At 42.0% G+C, this 21,604-nt stretch overlaps 2 protein-coding genes across 2 annotated transcripts; one reads left to right on the forward strand and one right to left on the reverse strand.

Moving 5' to 3' along the window:
* Positions 1 to 48: 48 nt before the first annotated feature.
* On the forward strand, positions 49 to 20,004 carry MYO19 (myosin XIX). Its single transcript, XM_009699169.1, has 25 exons — positions 49 to 308; positions 657 to 744; positions 2,882 to 3,026; positions 3,803 to 3,951; positions 4,174 to 4,287; positions 5,067 to 5,199; positions 5,411 to 5,480; positions 5,834 to 5,936; positions 6,150 to 6,246; positions 6,735 to 6,811; positions 7,195 to 7,285; positions 8,329 to 8,500; positions 8,840 to 8,913; positions 9,007 to 9,128; positions 10,872 to 10,985; positions 11,367 to 11,543; positions 12,438 to 12,584; positions 13,067 to 13,174; positions 14,074 to 14,144; positions 15,080 to 15,189; positions 17,077 to 17,240; positions 17,860 to 17,989; positions 18,168 to 18,253; positions 18,617 to 18,925; positions 19,788 to 20,004. The coding sequence occupies exons 1-25, from the start codon at positions 49 to 51 to the stop codon at positions 19,914 to 19,916; spliced, it is 3,240 nt and encodes a 1,079-aa protein (XP_009697471.1). The 3' UTR covers positions 19,917 to 20,004.
* Positions 20,005 to 20,977: 973 nt separating this feature from the next.
* On the reverse strand, positions 20,978 to 21,562 carry ZNHIT3 (zinc finger, HIT-type containing 3; the record flags this gene model as incomplete). The annotated part of the gene is made up of 2 exons (XM_009699170.1): positions 20,978 to 21,168; positions 21,431 to 21,562. Coding segments are annotated over 2 exons (323 nt in total), but the record flags the coding sequence as incomplete, so codon positions are not given.
* Between the last annotated feature and the right edge of the window lie 42 nt (positions 21,563 to 21,604).

Here is a 21,604-nt window from a genome sequence, read left to right on the forward strand (position 1 = left end):
CCCGGGGGAACGACGGGCCCGTTGGGAGCGACCTTGGGGCCCGGGCGAATGTCGGGTTCTGCCCTGGGAAAGCCCGGGGGGAGGCTGGATCAGCAGGGAGCTGTGGTAGCCGGGGTCCGTTGGGAAACGGGGTTAACGGGCACAAAGAACTCCTCTGCCATCTGTGAGCAACACCTCTCCTCGGAGAGCACAACAGTGTCGCTAGATTACAAACCCTTTAGAGGCAGAGAGGGTCTTGATGATGGTAGTGTGTACCGTGAGCTCTATGCGCTTCAGCTCATGGATCAGTCATGGTGTTATCCTGCCAGGTGAGAATGGAATAAGAACTGAACTGAACTGAACTGAACTGCAATGGAATAGAATAGAATAGAATAGAATAGAATAGAATAGAATAGAAGTAATGGCAGTTTCACCTGCTGGAAGAAGGCAGAATTTGTCCTCTCCTATGTGACTGGAATCACAGAAATTCACAGGGTTGAGCTTGACTCACCTTGGGTTGGCTCCCACTGATTTTTAGAGGAAGGAGGAAGAGGACAGCAAGCAAGCATATCTTGTTTCTGCTGCAATACAAAACTGCTCTGACTCACTCCTTTTCCAAAAGCACTAGCCTCTCTGATGCCGTCAGACCCACAAATCTTTCCTATCTGTCCTAACAGGAGGAATTTAACAAAAACAAAGTTGCAATTTCTTGCCAAGAAACTTTGCTTTATTAATTCAAGAGAAACAAAGCATTTTATTCCTGATGTAAGGAAAGATACGTTATTCCTTCCAAATAAGCTGTATTTGCAGGGCCGAACAGAATGCGTAACTATTTCTGTGATAGGCTTTCTATCTCCAGTATTATTTGGGCCCCACCAGGATTGGTACTTCTGTCTGAAGCCTTTGGGCTCTGCTTGTGGAACCCTCCAGAGAATGACATGTCTGGAGCTGTTTTCTTCTAAATGCCTTTTTAATTTTTTTTTTTTTATTTAAGCATTCTTCAGTCTGACTTGAATGAGATACCCTGGAGTAAAGGCCCTGTCCAGCATTCCTGTCCATAGGGCCAGAGAAGATGCCAAAGCAGGTAAAAAAAAAAAAAAACAAACAGGTATTGTGTGTGCTAATTAAATTTTACTGCCAGGAAGGAATTCTTGGCTTGTTTCCCTGCAGTCAAGATTAGGTAACTACTAATGTATATTCACCCCTACTTCATGAATTGACTGGACCTATTAACTGTGTGGTTTTGAGCTGTGTTAATAACACCAGCTAGTGATTTTGGTTATGCCATTGGCCTTAATGGGGCAGGTGTTAATGCACGTAGCAAGCACATCCTTAAGGGTATTTTTTTCAGTAAAATTAATGGACATATGAGCTATGCAGCATTGTATTTTCAAATATTGTTTTTCTTTCGGCTAAGCGATCACCATCTCTTCTCAAATGATGTTGAGCAGGGGAGTGCAGGGGAGCAAAAATAGGCCCTTTGTCTGGTGCCAGCGTAATACAGCGAACACATGGGAGGGCACAGGAAGAATGGGCAATTGGCAGAAACTCATCTTGTCCACCGAGCATTTAATAATTGTGTGTGTCTGTTCTTTGTGAAAGCAGCAAGCTTCTTAATGTTCATTCAGAGGAGAATAACAGAAATCACTTTGATGGAAATGCTTAACTGCATTGCTAAGCTTTTTTTTTCTCCCTTGCTGTGTAAAATTTTGTATTACTGGAAATGAACAACTTATACTGCCTGCAAAAGATAATAATGCTCCTAAATGAGTACATTATTGTAGCTTTATTTTTGTTTAGAAATGTGTAAGTGTGTTTTTGCAGTATATTTTCCCCTTTATTAATGAGCTTAGCTCATGTAGTGGGAATGCTGCTAACTAATTTTAGCACTTATTCTGTACAAACAAGGTGATACTGTTCATTGACTTGGTTAACTTGTAAAGAATTGCAGATTTATGCTACTAAATACAAGTAAGTAGGGTTACTTTGGAGGACTTTCTGTCAAGGAGAAGGGGAACAGAAAAGGTGTATCTACAATGCAAAAGTCAGGACTGGCATCTTTTCCCTTCTTCATTTTCCCTTCTAGCCTCTCTCTTCTTCCCTCAAGAAATGACAAACAGGACCTGAAATCTTTTCTAAGTTTTCCATTACGTTTGTACAATAAGTATGTCCTTCCAACTAATATTGTCAAGGACATGGGAGCCCAGAGGCTAAGATTTAAATACTGTAAGTGATTGGAAGGGGACAAATCCTCACCTAATGCAGGCCAGCTCTTATAACGCCACCATTGCTTTCCCCTGGCTGTGATGTGTGCACTCTGCAACTTCACTCTTGGGGCCCTTGATCTCTGCTCTAAAAATGAAAAGTCTCTGCTCGGAAAACTGCATTTGTGTTGAAGCACAGTAGCTTTCAGCTCTACCTTAGCCGCTGCAGCCTGTCCTTCCTGCTTGCCTCTGCCCAAGGCAGTGTTTGCATTGAATGCATGACATACACAGGCTTAGAAATATGCCAGTTAAGAACACTGTATAAATAAGTCTGTGCTGAACGACCTGCCAAATGGCAAGTGCCAGGTAGTGTGAGTCTGAGGACACGTTCTTTTGAGTGCCTTTGCTTACAGGCAGAATTACCAGCAATGAATTCAGTTTACAGACAGTGTGTTGAGGCTGCCATCTCTCATATGCTAGATAATACCTTTTTAAAAACAGAGCACCCCATAGGAACCATTGATGCAGGCTGAGGGCAACTGGGAGGAAGAGTAGCTGAAACATCGTGAGTTATGACTCCTGCTGAGACTGAACTTCTGTTACATGGAAGCAGTAGAAGAGCTATAAACTACAGTGGATGAGGTGAAAGTGCAGCTACATTCAGCCTTTGACTGGTGCTGATCTGATATCCTCTCCAGGAAAATGGCCCAAAAGAAGATTCTGTCATCCAGAATGACCTCAGTGAATCATTTGAAAAAGAAGTTAGAGCGTTCCTCAGTGATGAAGAGAAACTGCATCTTTTTGATGACCTCACAAAAGTTAATCCGGTGACAACTACCACAGGTAAGCAGCCAGCCAGGGGAGTATCTCCTGAGGAGTCGCTTTCCCTGGTGGCTACTAATAGTTATTGTTCTCATTGCATTAATACCATCATGAACACAGTAGTTAAAGATTTCAAAGCCTATTAAAGCCTATTCAAAGCCTTAGAAAGTCACATTTGGCCTGGCTGAATTTTTTTTTTTTAAATACTTTTATTGTAGATTTAGCCATGCTGATCTTTTATCAAGCTCTGCATGCGGAGCTGACATTTGTATTGTTGGTTCGGGTAGCTAGGGCATGGTTGAGAGTTAATGCTATTGAAGGACTCCTGCATGACCTTGTGATTGCAGTTTGGCGTTATATGAACGTACCAGAAAACGAGGCTCTAACTTAGATTCAAAATATATCCATGAAATTGGTTTTGAAAAATAAATCCCTCACTTGACTTTTAAAGATGATCCTGTTAAGAGAGCTAAGGCCTATTCCTAGTGCAGATGGGAAATTCTTGCCTCTGTTTGTTCTGCAAGTGAACAGATTTGCTTTCTAGAACTAATTATGTGAAATCTCATAAAAGCACAGGATTTATTGAATGGAATAGTTAGCAGATCCCTTAAGATTTTTAAAAATAAGGGCAACTCTTAAAGACATTGTTATGTATATTAGACCTATATCACTCTCTTGATCACCTCATTCTCTATTAAACCTAATAGGTAACATACCTGAAGATTTTTCTTACAAACAGGAACAGGAAGAGTCAAATACACTTTTGAAAAGCTGCTAACAGAAGGTGTGTCTTTCAGTTCTGAAATGTCTTCAAGCAAGATATAGAGCAAACTTGTTTTATACAAATGCCGGCTGCAGCCTGGTGGCTTTAAATCCATTTCAGCCTATCTCCAGCCTCTATTCACCTGAGCTTATGAGAGAGTACCATGTTGCACTTCATCCTCAGGTAATCCTTACATTTGAAATAACTGTCCTTTGCAGAACCAAGTTCTTCAAAATCTATATGAGCAAAATAATCCTAAAGGATAAACCCCATTTCTAGTGAAATGAGTTCTGTTATAAAACCAGTACTGTTTTCAGGTAAATGTCAGAAGACCTTTGCTGTCCATTGCTGTTGAACTGTGTAATTACTGTTCTCTTAAATATGAATATTCTCTTTTACTGCCAGGATTTAAAACCTCACATCTTTGCAGTGGCTGAGCAAACCTACAGAAACGTCCAAAGCCAGATAGACCCTGTAAACCAGTCTATAATTGTGAGTGGAGAAAGTGGTGCTGGGAAGGTAAGGAGATTTTTTTATGACATTGCTCTTAAATTTTGAGATTTTCTAGGGATTTGTAGGGCACAGTATTTCAGTGAACATGCAAAGATGAAGGGAAAAAAAATTCAGAGCGAGCACGTAGCCAGTCTGCTGTAGCACGACTCTCTTGAAATATGCGTAAAGCATTACAGGATTGCTGCACTTAAATAGACTCTACTTAATGTAGCTGCTCTTTAGGTGACATTTGTAATTTCTGGGAGGGCTAGATTTGAATCATTCAACAGGAGTTCCACCTGACTTAATGTCTCAGCCTAGTCTGTTAGGGAGCTCGTGTGCGTCTCAGCAAACCCCATGCAGAGACTTAGGAGAAGGAGAGTTCAGATCCTATCCTAGGTCCTCTGTGATGGTCCATCCCTATTCAGGGAGATATTGAGGATATTTTTAAGCCTGAGAACAAAATGATTTGCTGACTGTTAATGACTCAAACTCCCATTTATATTCAATTCATCTTAAGATACTAGTTGTTAATTCTAGCTGAGCTACCAGATGGTTACATCTTGATAAAACTGCCATTCAGCAAAGCACTCCGACTCCAATAGCATTTAAATGTGTGTCTGTTGCACGTAAGCATATGCACAAATGTTTCCACTGCACTAGAGCTATAAACCTGACACAATTACTCTCTTTAGCAGCATCGCCAGCTGCATACTGTGTTTTCAGAAGCTAGCACTGTTTCAGTAACTGACATAACTAATAACATAGTGAAAACAAAGACCTATTGTCAAGCCTCTCTCTTGCAGACCTGGACATCTCGCTGCCTTATGAAATTCTATGCTTCTGTTGCTGCTTCAGTTATCTCCCCAAAAGGCAATGAAACTGTGGAAAGGATAGAGAAGAGAGTGTTGGATTCCAACCCTGTCATGGAAGCATTTGGTAAGTTTTTTAACAGCAAAAAGAAGTAGTGGCCACTGTGGGAATTGCCTTTGTTAATACACAAATCTAAGCTAGCTCTTGGTCCTCTCCTTAAAAGACAAACTCTTCAAATACCGGAGCTAGGTACAAATCACCGTTAGTATCTGCATGTCCTACATGGAAGAGTGGAACCACTCTGATTATTCTGTATCTGTCACTGGCAATTTCACAGGAAATGCATGTACCCTGCGGAATAACAACAGTAGCCGTTTTGGAAAATATATCCAGCTTCAGTTAGACAGGTAATAATTACTGTGTAAAAACCTTATCTATTGTCTTGTTCCTTTAAATCTTTACAAGCCTATTTCTGAAGTCTGCCATAGAATATTTTATCTGCCTTTAGAACATATTTTGGCTTGCTGGCAGCTTTTTTTTTTCCTTCCCTGCAAGCTCTCACCCTGATCTCTAAAAGAGAGCAATGGAAAAACAGAGAACAGTTAAGAACTCTGAATAAAATATTACATTAAGCTTGCACAAAACTGAAGGTGAACTGCAAAGCATTCGTAGTCAGTCGGTATTGTAACAACACAACACCTATCAGATTCTGTGAGGAAGTTTTGTTGAAGTCTTTGCCTTTTTTTTTCCCCCCTTCTAGATTCCACCATCTGAGTAGTGCTTCCATTCAGACTTTCCTTTTGGAGAAGACCAGAGTTGCCTATCAGGCACCCAGTGAAAGAAACTTTCATATTTTTTACCAGGTTTGCCTTCAGTTAATTTTGCTAGATGTTTCTGACGAACAGTGGGAATGAAATCACCAGATTTAGTACAGGTTGCAACTTTTAATCTTTAACAGTTTTCCTGTCTGCCATACTTCCAAATTAAATCATGCTCCCAGCACGTTATTCTTCATTGTCTGTGAGCTGTAAATACCAAAGGCAGAATTCAGTGGTTACCTTGTTTTCTGTCTGCAGATCACAAAAGGTGCTACTGCAGACGAGAGGCTGGAGTGGAACCTTCCAGAAGGGGCTGACTACCGCTGGCTGCCAAATTCTGAGAGAAACTTAGATGGTAAAGATTAATTTCACCAACTGTCCATTAATAATGGCTGCAACTTTAAAGGAAGGCAGGCAAAAGTGTGTCTGTCCTGTTAAATCCCATGACCCAGGTTGGTCAGCCAACAGCTGACATTTTGCAAAGCCACCTGCATTAATGTGATTCTTTTTAAGTTTCAGTTGGCACTACTAAGAGTTTTCACCTGGCTTAAAACAGCGATTTCTGGTCTAGCGAATTTGCATCTCTCTGTGGCTATGTTTAGAAACTGTCTCGTCTTTGGATGTGCTTCAGCAACCTGCTGCCTAACTTCAGAGCCCCACAGAGTCAGTATTAAGTCAGTAACTTGGTTCTCCAGCTTGTACTCTGGGATTTAGCAAAAGAGGATCTGGTGTCCTTGATCTCCTTTGACAATTCCAGCTAAACTGGACATGGTGTAGAGTGTTCTGCTCGCCTGTGTTTGTGTGCATGGCTTTCTTTTAAATAGCACTTGTTTGGCTTTTCAGAGGACTGCTTCGGGGTGACCAGAGATGCAATGTTTCACTTGGGCATTGACCGTTCCACGCAGAACAATATTTTCAAGGTCAGGTACAAAGCGTGGTCACCACGAGGCTGCTAATGATGTTTGGAATGTCTTTTTAGTGTGGGATTTCTGCAGAAGTAAATCTGTATCAATGTACAGAGCATGGGTTGTTTGGTACTCCTGACTGGGGGGCCTGCAGCTACACATTAGGTTGCGTAGCCAAGTATTAGATCTTACCTAAAAGCCTGCACCTGTGAACTTTAGTTTTCCTTCAGTAATTGCAGCATTGGGAATTAACATAGAAGCTTGGAATCTACTTGCTTTTTTTGTGTGTGCAGAAATGTTTTGATTTGTCCTGTTCATGTGGCTAAAGGAAGGCTAAGAGGACACCACCTTGGAGGGGAGCTCTGCTTTAGAAAACTCAATGATTTATTATATTTCAGGTATTGTCAGGCCTTCTCCATCTTGGGAACGTTCAATTCTCTAATCCAGTGGATGAATCTCAGCCTTGTGAACTAGAAGACAAAACCAAAGGTGAGGCAACAAGCATGCTGTGCTCCAGAGAGTCTTGTTATCTTAGTGCAGATGCCTAATGAAAAGGATTACTACACTCTTTGCTTGATAGGAGACTATCAAGGTCATGGGCAAACCAAAACTCAAGCGTGTTTTTGTTCAGTACTTCACGGTTTCAAAGTACTGAACAAACAAAAACCTAATGCTCCCCTGCTCCGAGAGATAATATCCTTCCGTTACAGGTCATGACAACTGCAACATTAGACAGTCATTTCAGAAGGATTATTGGCAGAACTGTAACTCTTGACTGTAATCTTACGCTGACATCACAAGACCTCCAGAAATCTGACCCAGAGTGGAGAGCAGGGCTTTTAAAATGAAAGCTTTGAAGTTTTCATGATAAAGACTAAAACTCAGTAACAGCAAATCTATTAAATTGCAGCATAGAACATGTCTTTAGGAGGCTTGTGGCCCTAGTTTTCCTTCAGAACAAAAAAACTGTCCTGAATAGTGAGGTTTCCTACTATTATTTCTCATGCTCTGAATTCACGCTACTTAGTATTCAAATAGTTTTGCATACAGCTCAGGTTAGCAAGATCTTAAATGCTTTGTTAGCAAATACTCAATTCTTCTATATTTCCTTACTATACCCAAAATTCTTGTTTTTTTCTGGTTGTGACTGTTTGATTTGTCTGTCTGGATTTAGAGGTCTCTGCTCAAAAAAGGTGAAGAAGTAACAAAGACATACCTAGAGAATACTCTCTAAAATGCCTGCTTCAGTGTGGCAAACTTCAGACTTTTTTGGTATTGTTTCATTTTAAGTAGAGTATCTAAAATTCACGGGGTACCGTACATCCAAATTAAGAGTCTGGTCTTGCAAAACTTTCTCCTAAGTTTGGGTAAAAAGATCCAAAGTCCACATTAATGTTGGTGAGTTGATGGAAGTTTTTTATACTTTTCTATACATTTTTCTGTACTATCTTTAGACCTTCCATAACTTTAAAGGGGCTGCATTCATTTGACACTCCAAATAACCTTGCAATTTTTTTTTTTTCCTGAACAAGATTTTGTGAAGACCGCTGGAGATTTGCTGAAGATACGTGTTGAGGAACTACTGGAATCATTAAGAATTCGAACAATAACTGCTGGAAAACAACAACAAGTCTTCAAGAAGCCATGCTCCAGAGCTGAATGTGAGACTAGGAGGGACTGCCTCGCCAAAGTGATTTACGCCAAGTAAGGACATGTAGGCCAGGCTGCTGTGCTAATCCATGTAACTTGTGAGGGAATAGGAGGGCCAGCGAGATTTACTTTCCCTGGCTTTCTGCTTGGACTCCATAACTGTGTAACCCTCCCTTCCCCCCTTGACACACCCTTGATTCAGTTGTAGATACTGACATAGCTGCAGTATCTAATGGAGAGATCTTCAGAGAACTGCTGTTTCGTGTCAGCAGGCAGCATGTCATAATTTTTTGTTTCTTCCATGTGATACTGGTATAAACAGCAGTAAAAGAACACTACTGCGATTGTTGTAAGCAAGCACTTTCCAACTAACCTGGTTGCCATTGTCTGCAGATTGTTTGAATGGCTCGTTTTGGTCATAAATGAAAGCATCTATGCAGATCCATCAGTGTGGACCAGCTTCATAGGTATGGTTATTCAGCCCTGGTTTAACTGAGTAACTGTAAGTCCTTCAAGCTGCTCCTAGCCCAAAGTGCACTGTCTTCCCATATTCCTTCTAGGTTTGTTGGATGTTTACGGTTTTGAAGCCTTCCCTGAAAACAACTTGGAGCAGCTTTGTATTAACTATGCCAATGAGAAACTGCAGCAGCACTTTGTAGCACACTATCTGAAGGCACAACAGGTAATACCCCACTAAGATCAAGTGTTAAATATCTAATTTTAAAACAGCATCTTTTGTCTCTCTAATTGTATTGCTGTGCCTCTGGTCAGATGGCAACTTTCAGTCGAGTAAGTAATGCCACAGAAATCAGTAGGATGTAAGTAACATTGCTTTTTTAAAGAGGAGAGTGTGAGGCAGTTGGAATGAGAGAGCTTGGTCTCTTGGGTACTGGAAATCTGTTCCCTATTACGCAGCTCCATTTGCTCTGTGACTTGTTAAACTCTTTGATTTCTCTCAAAGAGCTGAACACTTGAAACTAAGTTTTTGAGGTAAGTGTAGCCTAAATTGAGATTCTCTTGGAAGCTGCTGCTTATAACCACATTAATTATCTTCATTAAGTATAAAGTACCTAAACGGGTGGGGAGCTTCTAGACCTGAACTTAGTGTGAAGGCAGAGGGCCCAACAGAACCTTGTAATGTGAACATCAACAGCATGTGGTACCTGGTGGAGGCCGTCTGACGCAGAACAGCTTCATAAACCCAGTTGTCATGCCAGAACCTTTAAAGACAAAAACACACTGTGCATCAGCTTTTATTTTTGAATGAGGAGGCACACAAGCTGTGTTGTTTGATAGTAGAGAAGGTATTTGCACCATGCTAAATACATTGCAGTCGCTTGCCTAACTGGTCACACACTGCTAATTCCAGTCCTCATCTGACTGCCCTGAAAGCTGCAGAGTCCCTGCCAGCGCTGCTACTCTAATAGATGGACTTCAGTCCTTATTGAATTCCTCCACTTTACAGATACGTTACCACCGTGCTCTTTGCCATTAACTGGAGCCTGGAAAATTATTTTCTTTATGGCACCAACATGATGGCACCTTCTGCCTCACAGCGTGGTTTTGTCAGTATCTTCAGGAGATCAGTATTGCTTTGACCATAATTTGTGCTTTCATAGACCCAGCCTTTTTTTTCCTGCCTGCCCCTGTCAGTATGCCAGGGGTTAATGGTCAGTGAAGATGGAAACCAAGTTCAAACACACAATTACTTTCCTTGAAACTGATTCGTGACCTCTGTTTATAGTACGCCTCCCAGTTACTGCCTGCCCTCTTACCTCTCATGATCTGGCTGTGTCCCAAACCACTTAAACGCCGTTAGTGGCTGTGCTGAGCAAGGTTTTGGCAGGAGACTTTTAAAATAACTGGCCAGAGATTGTGCTTGTTAAACACTCCTGACAGTTTTTTCTGTAATTCAGCACAAATATTGTACAAATTACTTCAACCAATCTCTTTCTTCACTGCCTTATGGATCAGGCTTTGTTTTAAATGGAGCCCAGTTAGTAAAATCTGCACACAATGGTTGGTTTAGGGCTATGTCCCTATCTAAGGAAGGAGTTCTGCGCGTTCCTTGCCCTTCAGGGCAAAACTCAGTGCAGCCAGGAGAGGCTTAGTGTGACTGTAGCCTCTGTTTGTTTAGTCTGTAAAGTAGCCTTGCAGCTCTGCCTGATAAATCTGTGAGGTTCCCAGATACTTAAATTGTTTCAACAGGATCTGCTGCTACATACCCAAAAGCTACCTGGGGTAGAATATCCTTGTTTGTTTTTATTTCTCAAGATTGCCGTTGAACATGAGCTGAGCTTTGGATGAACTGGTTGAGCCTGGGATTAACTTGTTAAACAGTAACTGCATCAAACTGCAAAAAGGCATAGTTATTTGGGCTCTAGTGCCCTCTGCCGCAGAATAACCGGTTTCTCTCTTACTTCAGGAAGAATATGCAGCTGAAGGCCTACAGTGGTCTTTCATAAACTACCAGAATAACCAGAACTGCCTTGATCTGATTGAGGGCAATCCTCTCAGCATTTTTTCTTTGCTGAATGAGGTAAGCGTGGAACTAAACCCCTTTTGGCCTAGTTGCCTGCCTTCCATCCCATGCCACCAAAGAAAAGATGAACACTAAATAAGTAGGAAACTTGTCAGCTATAAAATTTCTGCAGAGCTTATTTTTCAGAACACTCGTGACACTGCTTCTTCCTATTCCGAGTTGTCTTTTTTCCTCTGATCCTGGATGTTCTGATTCAGATATGAAGCCTCAACTACATTTGTTTGTTGGTTTTTCCCCCCCAGCATTTCAGGGTTTGCATACTCAAGGCAACTCCAAAAGTAAAATGACTATGATTTTAATTTAAAGTGTCTTAGCTTTTAAAGACAGTTCTTTGTGACAAATAAGAGATGATGCAATTTTGTCTTGTTTGCTATGCAGGAGTGCCGTCTGAATAGATCCTCTAACACTGACCTGTTTCAAACTCGGATTGAGAAAGCCTTGTCTAATAATCAGTGTTTAAGTCGAAACAAGTTTAGTAAGAAGCCTAACTTTATTATTTCACATTATGCTGGCAAAGTCTGCTATCAGCTGGCAGCAATGGTGGAGAAAAATAAGGTAGGTGTTTTCAGAAATAGCTGTTTAAAAACAAAACAAAACAGAAAATCTTACAGACCAGAGGATATTTAAATCAAAGCACCACTAACAAGTATATTCAGTGATGCTTACTAGATATACGTACCTTCCTCCAAATAAATCCTTCAAGGCATGTAGAACTGCATAATGTTCTCGGTCTGATTTTCAGTGAGCCATCACTGGCAGAAGCAAATGCTTCATTAGCAGACCTTTCAGCTGAGTGGACCATGTATCGCCAAATCAGGGCTGTTTCCATTCCTGGGACAGTGCAGAAGTGTTAATGGCATCAAGGCATTTCTATAATCATAAATATAGCACTTCATTTCCCCCCAAAATTCAGATAAATTTATGAGAAACAAGAGCAGGGGACTTGACTACTGAAAGTTCCGAAAGTACCAGGAAACTCAAGTTTTGGCCTTGTTGTGCCATCAGGGAATAAATGAAATAGTCTGCAGATATGAGGGTCCCTTGTCACTTCTCACATCATCAGCAATTATGGCAAGTGGTATTGGGTGATGCAATAAAATACCATCTCTTAATTAAAAGGAAGACTTTCTGATAGACTTTCTGATACCTGCTGCAGACTGTCCTATGGGGATTAAACCAGTCCTGAGACTTCTAGCTCACTGAAGTTGTATAAGGAGAACAATGTTAGAAGCAGTCATACGTTTGACTAAATGTGCTAAATGTTCAGCCAAACGTTGTTTTCTGTTCCGAAATCTGACTAAGAATGAATTGTATGTAGTCAGACTTGAAACTACAAAGTTGGCATCAGAAATACTATTCCATCTATATACGTGGAATTTTTAGTCATTTTCAAAGGCGGCAGGTTTCTGCCTAAGTCCAAATACTAAGGAGCCATGTTTCTGTTTGCAGGACCCCATTCCACCAGAGCTGGTCCATGTTTTGCAGAATTCTAAGGACGCTTTGCTTCAAAAATTATTTCCTGTGACAGAACGGAACCAAAATAACATCAAAACCCAGAACAGAGCAGCTGTTGTTACAGTGGTGTCAAAGTTCAAGGTACATCCTATTCAAGTTTCTGCTTTCTACTGCTATCTTCATAACTAGATGAGGAAACAGTGTAGTTGGACCAAGATCAGTAAATGTTATTAAAATAAAACAGCTGTGAAACAGAAATAGCTTCAGACTGCTGATATTCTCTGGGTTTTAACTCACTCCGATTTTACGTTTTCCTTACCTTTTTACCTTTTCCTCTGCCTTTTTGAGGCTTCTTCCTACCTGTTCCTCTTGAGGGGTTAGCTGCAACTGATGGCCCTGCTACAATTTTGGAAACTTTCTGAATCTACCATCAAGAATTTTACAAAAGCGTCCACAGAGTAGATTTTTTGCTCAAGCTGTCCTTACAGAAGAGCTCTGCTAATACTGAGTCTGTAAAGCTATCCTTGCAAAAACTGCTTTACTGTTTTTATAGAAGACCACCGATTAGCTAAACTACTTGTGGAGGAGGAGTCCCTAACTAAACCTGTATTTGCTGTCTACAGGGTTCACTTGAACATCTCATGCAGATTCTGAATAGTACCACACCGCATTACATCCGATGCATCAAGCCTAATGCTGACTGCAAGGCAATGACTTTTGAAAGAGAAGAGGTAACTTTTCAAAAGCCTTTCCTTACTGAGTCAATGAGAAGCTTCCTAGAGACGTCGTGCAGGGCTTTGCATTGGGTCTCTTATGATCTTGAGTCACTCGCAAAGCTCTTGTCACAGCACATTTTGAAACAGTGTTTTCTCCTTTGGCGCTTCCAAGATAAACATCTTTTCAGAATCACTGATGATGCTTGTCTAAAATGGAGCTAGTAACCAGAGCAGCTCTTCCAGATGCAACTTTCTTGTTGCTGTATGAGAAGTTCTCTTACCAGAGCGCTCCTGGGTTATTTAGGGTGCTGCCATCCCAGCCCTCAAAATAAATAAAGGTGATCTGACTGCTCAGCACTCCTCTTCACACAGGTATCTTCGTGGTGAATACCCACAACAAAACTGCTTGCTTCTGGAGTCTAGTCTAGGACAGGTTAGGTGAAATCAGCCAACAAGCACGTCTTTGGGAGCAGAGCAGCAGGTGCTAAAGCTACAACCAGAGAACCTCATCTGATGTAAAAAGCAGCTGGAGTAGTGCTGCATTAATTTTAAAAACTCACAGAATTTGCTGATTGCATGCAAGTAGCATTAAAATAGCAACACCAGCTTTTCATATTCTGCTGCATTCAGTCAGTGCAGGGTGTGTGGATTCCACAAGAGCGGGCATATGAGGACTGTGCCTCTGTGATAGCACTGCCTTGACCCTACTCCAGGTGTTACGCACAGCAGTAGCTTGGTGGCTGCGTAATCCCCTTCGCTGCCCTCTCCATTCGTTCCCCAGGTGCCGGTGTGGTGGTGCACAGCAGGCAGGCCGGGAGCTGCACGTGGCTTGGGTCGAGCACACCCTGTGCAGGCCTTAGCAGCAGCTTCCACAAAGACAGTGGTTACCTAAACCATCTCAATTTATGCCTCAGGTTCTCAGCCAGCTTCAGGCATGTGGCATAGTTGAAGCCATCAGCATCAGCGCAGCGGGCTTCCCTATTAGGTAAGTCCAAACTTCTTGAGCAACATCTTCCATAATCCATTTCTATAGCACTTAGTGGCATATTAGTTATTCAGGAGAGCTTATAAGCAGGGAATCTAAATATTTTGCAGTCTGTTTCAGACCACAAAACTACTGATTCAAAGCTATCTGAAGCGTTTTGCTCACTGCCTGCTTTTAAGTTTATTTGAGCACCTCTCTTTCATGTTTTGGAGACAAAAATACCCATCGCAAATCTGGACTGTTGTTCCATGTTTTGGATAGTGAAACTCTGCTCATTCAGAAAATCCAAAAGTGCAGTAACAGCACAATAAGCAGTGCTAGTGCACCTTGCATTCAAGACAAGGGGATACCAAATACTAATGAAGTCCAGATGCGTCTGTAACACACCCCCTAGTCCGAGAGCTCACTGTACGTTTCCAGTCTGAGAAGCTGGGGAAGAGATGTTTTGATGTGTACTAAAACTTTCTAATTGAATATGGCTTCAGAGCAACATTTTCAGCAATTAAATTATAAATGGCATTCATTTATGCATAGTCATCTTGAAGTCGAGCGTCTCATATCGCAGCCAGTCGCCTTGCTGGGCTTTCTTGACCACCTTTAGAGGATGGAGAGAACAAGGCCTGAGCTAGTCACGTTTTTGACAGCTCAGTACTGATGGGGGGAAGCTCACTGTTATCATAAACAAGCACAATTCCTGCCCAGCCTTTGTTACAGGCAAAAGTCATTGTCTGGTACTGGACAACAGGCAGTCTCCCAAATTTCTTCAGAAAGTCTATACTTTCTTCTATGTTGGTGACTACATACGCATCAGTCTGTTTCCATTCTATGCACTGGATCTTTAAAGCCATTCTGCCATTTTTCCCCCTCAAAGGATAGGTTATTTACCATATAGTAAGTGATACTTGTCTAGAATTAACTCTACGTTTGTCTATTAGGATCCCTTTCCAAAGTTTCACTGAGCGCTATGAAATACTGAGAAAATCATGTGGGTCCAATAAAAACAGAGTGTGTGATAAAAGCAACTATCATACTGCCGAGAAAAAAGGTACGTTTCTTTAGGTAATCCCTCTGCTCTCAAGTAAAATTATCACTGCACCAATTTGATACTGCATAGATCAGATACAATTACTGTATTCAGCACTAGGGACACCACAATTCTCAAAATATTTTTCTAATCTATCACCAACTTGAGTTCCTAATTTGCCTAATGCTTACAGCAGGGTCTTTTAAAAGTGTAAATCTTTCATCTTATTGCTCTTTTTCTGTGTTCCTGTTGGGTAGAACAATTACAGTTCGATAGTGTTTGGGGTTCCCCCCACGATATAGTTTGATTTAGAGTTGGTTCTTGAGTAGACTTGAAAACCACTTACCTTTTTGCTTATATTCCTTCTCCTTCCTTTCTTCCCCCCTCCCCCCCCACCTTGTTTTCTTGCCGAACACACTGACCTTCTAGCTTACCTGGATTCTGCTGCTTCTTCTACCTTTTGCATACTTCTGTATGTGATTCTTTTTTCTAAGCAAGAGCGAGGATGGACTTTTAAAAAACACAATCCAGTCTACAAGGTAACACCTTTGGTATGAACCCCTGAAAGCAGGAGCTCATCAGGTGGTTACATTTAATATTGAAAGTTACTGCAACCCCCTTCTCTCTCCCGGATTAATCCCATCTTCACCCAGTGGGTCTGTTCAGTAACCAGCAGATGTGCGAAGCAGGACCAGTAAGTACCAGCCTATGTCAGATAAGTAAAATGGCTGGAAATCTATTCCCCTTGCGGAAATGGAATGAAGTAATGAAGTACAGGCTGGAAAATTACTTACACACTGTATCTTTCTCCCTCAATTATAAACCCATTAGCTGAAATGCCTCATTGTGATAGGTTACTAGTCCTTTTTATCTTTAGCAGGTAATAAGCTGCAAATAAAGCAAAACAATTTCCTAAACACGGGGATAAGCTTTTGGTTCCCTTATCAGCCCAGCCCCATGAACACCATCATAGTCACCAGATGTCTTCCTGTAAGCAAGAATTGCTTATATTTGTTTTCAGTACCTTAAAATGCTCTCATCTCCTTATAAATATTTATAGCAGAAAAGCAAACAGTATCCAGGATGGAAAGATACAAAGACCATCAAGTTCCGGCATTGGGCATGCAGAAACTCATGCAGCATTGCCTTGAACACCACAATCTCTTTCAAGGACAGGTCTGAATTAAGTCTACCTCCGTTTCCAAATAGATTAATCTGGCTCACCTGTTTGTCTCATAATGCAAAAAATTGTGTACAATGTCCCAGAAGTGGTTTTAATAACCTCTTATTGCTGCAATAAACTCCTGCTTAGTACATGTTCCTGTAGCTGCTTCTGATGCCCTGTGAAGGCTGTAGAATTGTCTAGAATTTGTTTTCTGTTCCTGCATCCTTCAGTACGTTAAGGCTACAAGTCTAATTCCTTGCTTTTTGTTCTTTGTTCCCAACAGCTTTTAGTATTGAGCATTTCATCAGATTTTCTTAGGACTGAGCTGCTCAAATCTATTCTTAATTGTATTGCTGTTGCTTTCTAATGTTTCCATGTAGGATGCTTTAAAGAATGTGAGAACAGCTGAGCCTTCCACATGTCTGTTCATGGTCTAGATCTACCCAAAATGACATTTGTTACCTACAGATAGGTTATAATAGAGGTGGTAAGACAGCACCCAAACCACAGCCTAGCTAAAACACACCACACTGGTTTTCTAGCTGCAAGCACATGGTGAAATCTATGCTGTCACATTTTTCCCTTAACCACAGCTAGATCTAGTGATGTCTCAGCCATCACCTCCTCCCCTCTTGCTGTAGGTGTATCCCCCCTAAACAGCCACAAAATCTCAGTGTAAAGACAATTACTCAGTCCTGATTTCCAAGTTTTGTGATACCTTCTCTTCACTGCTTCGTTTGCAGGCGAGACTCCAGTGGTGGATGATGACAAAGTATCGCGTTCTGTTGTTTTTGAGATCCTTCAGAATGTTGTTATGGGACAATCTACTGCTGAGCAAAAAGGGAGCAGACCAGAAAACACTTCAGCGTACTGTGGCAAAACCAAAGTATTTATGGCTAATTCTGTGGTAAGAGTGCTATTTCCTTGGCTAACAGTTCTGCAGTGTACTTGCACAATGGGGATTCTGGCACAGATTACCATCACGGTTTAGGCGGTACTCCTCCTAATCCCACTGTGACCACAATTTGGCATTTTCCTTCACATTATTAAACTAAACCAAACATCCATCAGAATCCAACTATCAGAACCACTTTGTTTAGTGGTGTCCTTGTTGCTAATGGACAAGGAGCTGCACTTGTGTCCGCTGTTGTCAGTATCCTCCCAGTTCTAGTACAGATTACAGCTTTCCTTACCTCCGGCTGCCAGACTTGGCTACTCTGACAGGCCTCAGCAGCTTCTTTGTGAAAGAGATGAAGGCGAGGAAGGCACTTTTGCAAAGCTTGCATACTGGAGGGTGCCGCCATAAATGAAGTCCCTTCAACAGAGCTAGTTTTAAGCCAGCTGCGACTGTGACTTTGCGAGCGTCCACTTTTCCCCCCCACGACACCCTTTTCCCCCTCAGATACTTACGTGTTCATTTTACGTGGTATCTAATAAGCACTAATGAAGAGACTGTAGAAGAGGGAAGAGTTGTGAACACAACTCTGTCCCCCAGTATTAGCTGCAGGCTTGTATCCCCAATGCAGCTGGAGCAACTTGAAGCCAGAAGAGCAGAGGTGTTAAATGAGAAAGCATTTTGCATTCAGTGTTGCTGGAGAAGATTTAAACAGAAGAAACTAGCGAAGGAGAGATGGTCAGCAACTGTCATCCAAGCAGGTAATTTGATAAGGGTGTGACTGAAGATAACTTGTAACATTTCCAGTTAGACTAGATGTTTAAAGTGGCAGGAGTGGTTAATTGAGCATGGAGAAAGCTTAAGGGCCATCTCTCTTACATCGTTTGCAAGACCTTCTGAGATTCTCTGTACTCAGATTTCTTTTAATTAAATCTTCAGCTATTCGTTCCTGGTTAGCCAAGAATCACTTCCGAAGGATGCGCAGGGCTGCTAACGTTATTAAGCACGGCTGGAGGAAATGGAAAGTAAGTATGTCGGTACAGGAAAGCACTGAAATTGAGTGACTGAGGCTTTCTAGTGTTTCAGAAAGAATCTACCTCTGTCAAGTAACTATACAAAACCAGTCCTGTCAATTCTCCAGAAAACTCTTCTCAAGCTGAAGAGTAGAAGATGGATGCCAGTCTTGTACAGCTGCTCCTACAGGGTGGCAGTGTAGAGACTGCAGAATGGTCTCATTTCTTACCTTCATAAAATGGGAAAATGTCTCAAAGGGTGTCCTATCTTTTAAGATGCCCTCTTTTTCAGACTCTTTAGTTTCGCAGTTTTAAATTTTGTTGAAGATGTTTTAGAATCTTGTTCAAGAATATTGTTCTGCATCTCTTCATCAGGCAAAAATGGCTGCGTTAGCAGCAGCAGAATTGGATGACGGTGAAGAAAAGGCGTTCTTCTCTGTTCCTGGAGCTAAGGTGATCTCGGCCAAACCACCTTGCTCTTTGGAAACAACTTGGCCTCCGCATGCAATAATTCAGTTCTGGCCTCTTGGCCTGGTCCTGGCTGCTGCACCTGTAACTGTAACAGGGCTTCGGAGAGACCTGTCCCTGCTGGCATGCCTCAGAGTACTTCGGGAGAGCAGCTGCTACAAGGTGGAAAGCTGTTTCTTTGGCTGCGGCATCACTTCCATTAGAGCTCTCCCCCAGGTAACAAACCTCACGCGCTCCAGTCAGCGGCACAATTAGGCTGCCATGAGTTTAGGAACCTGAACTCTGCTAACGAGCAGAACAACTATGAAGTCTGCTCTCAAGCTACAGTCTTCCTTTTTCCACTGGCTTAGGTAGGTGAGGATGACTCTGACGTCCATAGGTCAAGCTAAACACAGGGCTGAGTTGAGACTTTCAACTAAGCATGAAAACTCTTGTTAATCCCTGTCATAGGAACAAACCGATCAAAGCTGTGCTTCAGAAATGGAGAGCAGAGGATTCTAACACAGGCTCTCCTATTACCTACTATGTATTTTTTCTGCTTGGGGGATTCAAGTTGCACAACAGGTGAACACATGAAAAAGCATCCACTTGGGGAAAAGCCACAGGGTGTATTAATAATATCCCAGTAATTCGGGATTAACTTCACTGTGCAGACAACTGCACAGACTAATTCGCAGGGAGCATTTTTCAGGGCAAAAAGCAGGGAGCAACCCTCAAGTACTTCATCTCCTACGCACACGCAGAATAATCTAGGTACCATTTACTACAAACAAGCCACAACCCACGCTGGCTTCCCTCGGAAACTGCAGTCCAGTTACAAATCATCTTGTGCCTGTGATTAAATACTCAAATCTTCAGAGTTTAAGCTAAGTTCAGTTCAAATTGCAGTACTGGTACTCTTTGTAGTAATAATATCTCTTAAATCCATTTGTACTAGGACTCCTTTGGAGGTCTTCCTCTATCCTTATTCATATTCACTAGTTGCTTATATACTAAAGGACTACTTGGTTTGAATAGCAGAATTAGCTCAAAATCTGGCAAAAACATCAACTGACCTCTCCACCTCTTTTTCTTGCAGGGCTCTATCAAGTTTCACTGTAAGAAGTCTCCCCTGCATTATGCAAATGTCAGCCCCCACACGGATGCCTATTCCATCACTGGATTTAACCAGATTTTATTGGACAGAAAAAAACTCCTTCCAACATAGGTTCTGGCCATCTGCATGTACTGTTTCCTTCAGGGAAGGACTGTCTGCAAGCCGCTGCTTTCAAATTACTCAATGTCCATATCTGCTGCTACCTCAAAGCTTTCTATGTCGATGCATTGTACATATAATATAATATACTTCAAATTTAGAACGCATGGGGGGGCATTCCTCCTCTCACACACATGCACATATTAGAGGAAATGCCAGTACTATAAGAACATTCAACATAATTAAAATAGATCAAGTGCTTTAGCAATATATACTTGAACTGAACACTTCTGGCACTACCTGGGAGAAGCAAGAGGCTGGTAATGAGAGAGCAAATAAGGCAAACATTTCTGATGCGTGCTGGATTCCCGTTGGGAGGTACAGCTATTCTGACCGACCACGAGCGTTCAGTAACGTCCTAACAGTTCCGACTGCGACCAAGGAAGCGAGTAGCAGTCAACTGTAACGCTAAAGGCAGATGTCTCAGGGAAAAGCAAGACTGGATTCCTGTTTTTTATCTATACAACCAAAATATATGTCCTCTCACAACTGCCATGCACTTCTAGCACTCCCGAGTCAGCAGCGTTGCCTCTGCCAAGGGGCCAAGGTTCTCATCAGAGGTGGGTCTTGAAAATGTTCAGCTCTTCTGTGTATGCCACTTTTAAATAAACTGTTAAATACTTTGTAAAAGTGTCTGACAATCCGCAACAAGGTTTAGTTAACAAAAAACATTTCAGATTACTTTGTGGATTAAAATAAATGTAAATATGTTTAATATTAATTGTCATTGGGAAGCAACATTTCCCATGTTTGACAGTATTTCTGTACCAACAGAAAGCAAGTCCACAGAATATCAAGTTTAATTCCTAGGATCTAGAAATCTGTCCACAACTACTATGTCACTGTTTATCAACTCTAAATTGAAAATTAGAGCACTGACATCCATGAGCAAAGGGTGACCAAACCTCGAGGAAATACACAGAATAGCGCACCACAGTAGCACGGGGCGCTGTCAAATCTCTTCTGTCAGAGGGAAAAAAATCGCAAGGGAAGAAAAATGTTCCCAAAGCAGCTCACTCAGGAAGAATGTTCTCCTTCTCTGGAGGTTCAACAATTCTCAAACAGCAGTCTGCAAATTCAACAAATAACGGCTCCTGCATGTATTTTTTCATGAGGGAGCTTTTATCTTCTGCTTGATCGACTGTCAGCAGTAGCTGCCTGAGATGTGGATTCAGAAGCAAGCCTCTCAGTTCTTCTGACTCCCCTTTATAAAAAAAAAACAAAAAACAAACAGTACTACTCTCGAACAGCTACAAATGCAGTTCAGACCACCCTTACTTTGCAAATAAACTTTCAAAGAGACATAGTGAAAGGCCAGGTATCGGACGTTTAAATCTTTAAGGCCTTGCAATGAGGCGCCCGACTGGGATAAACTGCAGTGCTCCACGAAGAATCCATGGGAATTGTGAACATCTCTGCCGGCCTTGCCGAAAGCCTGCCACCGCCCCCGCCCCCCGGCAGCCTACCTAACAGCTTCAGCTTCTGCAGCGGGACGCGGTCCTGCTCGTCATCCTCCGTCAGGATGTCCGCCACCGACCAGGGGCTGTCTGCGGGCCAGGACAGCAGAGCTGCAGGGGGGCCGGGGGCCCCCCCGCGCCCTCGCAGCCCGCCCGTCCCACCTACCTGCCTGCTGCCCGCCG

The sequence above is a fragment of the Cariama cristata genome, unplaced genomic scaffold (assembly GCF_000690535.1).
Source record: "Cariama cristata isolate BGI_N322 unplaced genomic scaffold, ASM69053v1 scaffold23304, whole genome shotgun sequence".
Lineage (NCBI taxonomy): Eukaryota > Metazoa > Chordata > Aves > Cariamiformes > Cariamidae > Cariama > Cariama cristata.

What these genes read in the sequence shown, in the direction of transcription:
- MYO19 (XM_009699169.1), top strand. Translation starts at nt 49, where the DNA reads ATGTCGGGTTCTGCCCTGGGAAAGCCCGGGGGGAGGCTGGATCAGCAG. An exon ending in TTTTTTCTTTGCTGAATGAG is followed by an intron (nt 10,986 to 11,366) that starts GTAAGCGTGGAA and finishes TTTGCTATGCAG; the next exon opens with GAGTGCCGTCTGAATAGATC. An exon ending in GCAGCGGGCTTCCCTATTAG is followed by an intron (nt 14,145 to 15,079) that starts GTAAGTCCAAAC and finishes TTTGTCTATTAG; the next exon opens with GATCCCTTTCCAAAGTTTCA.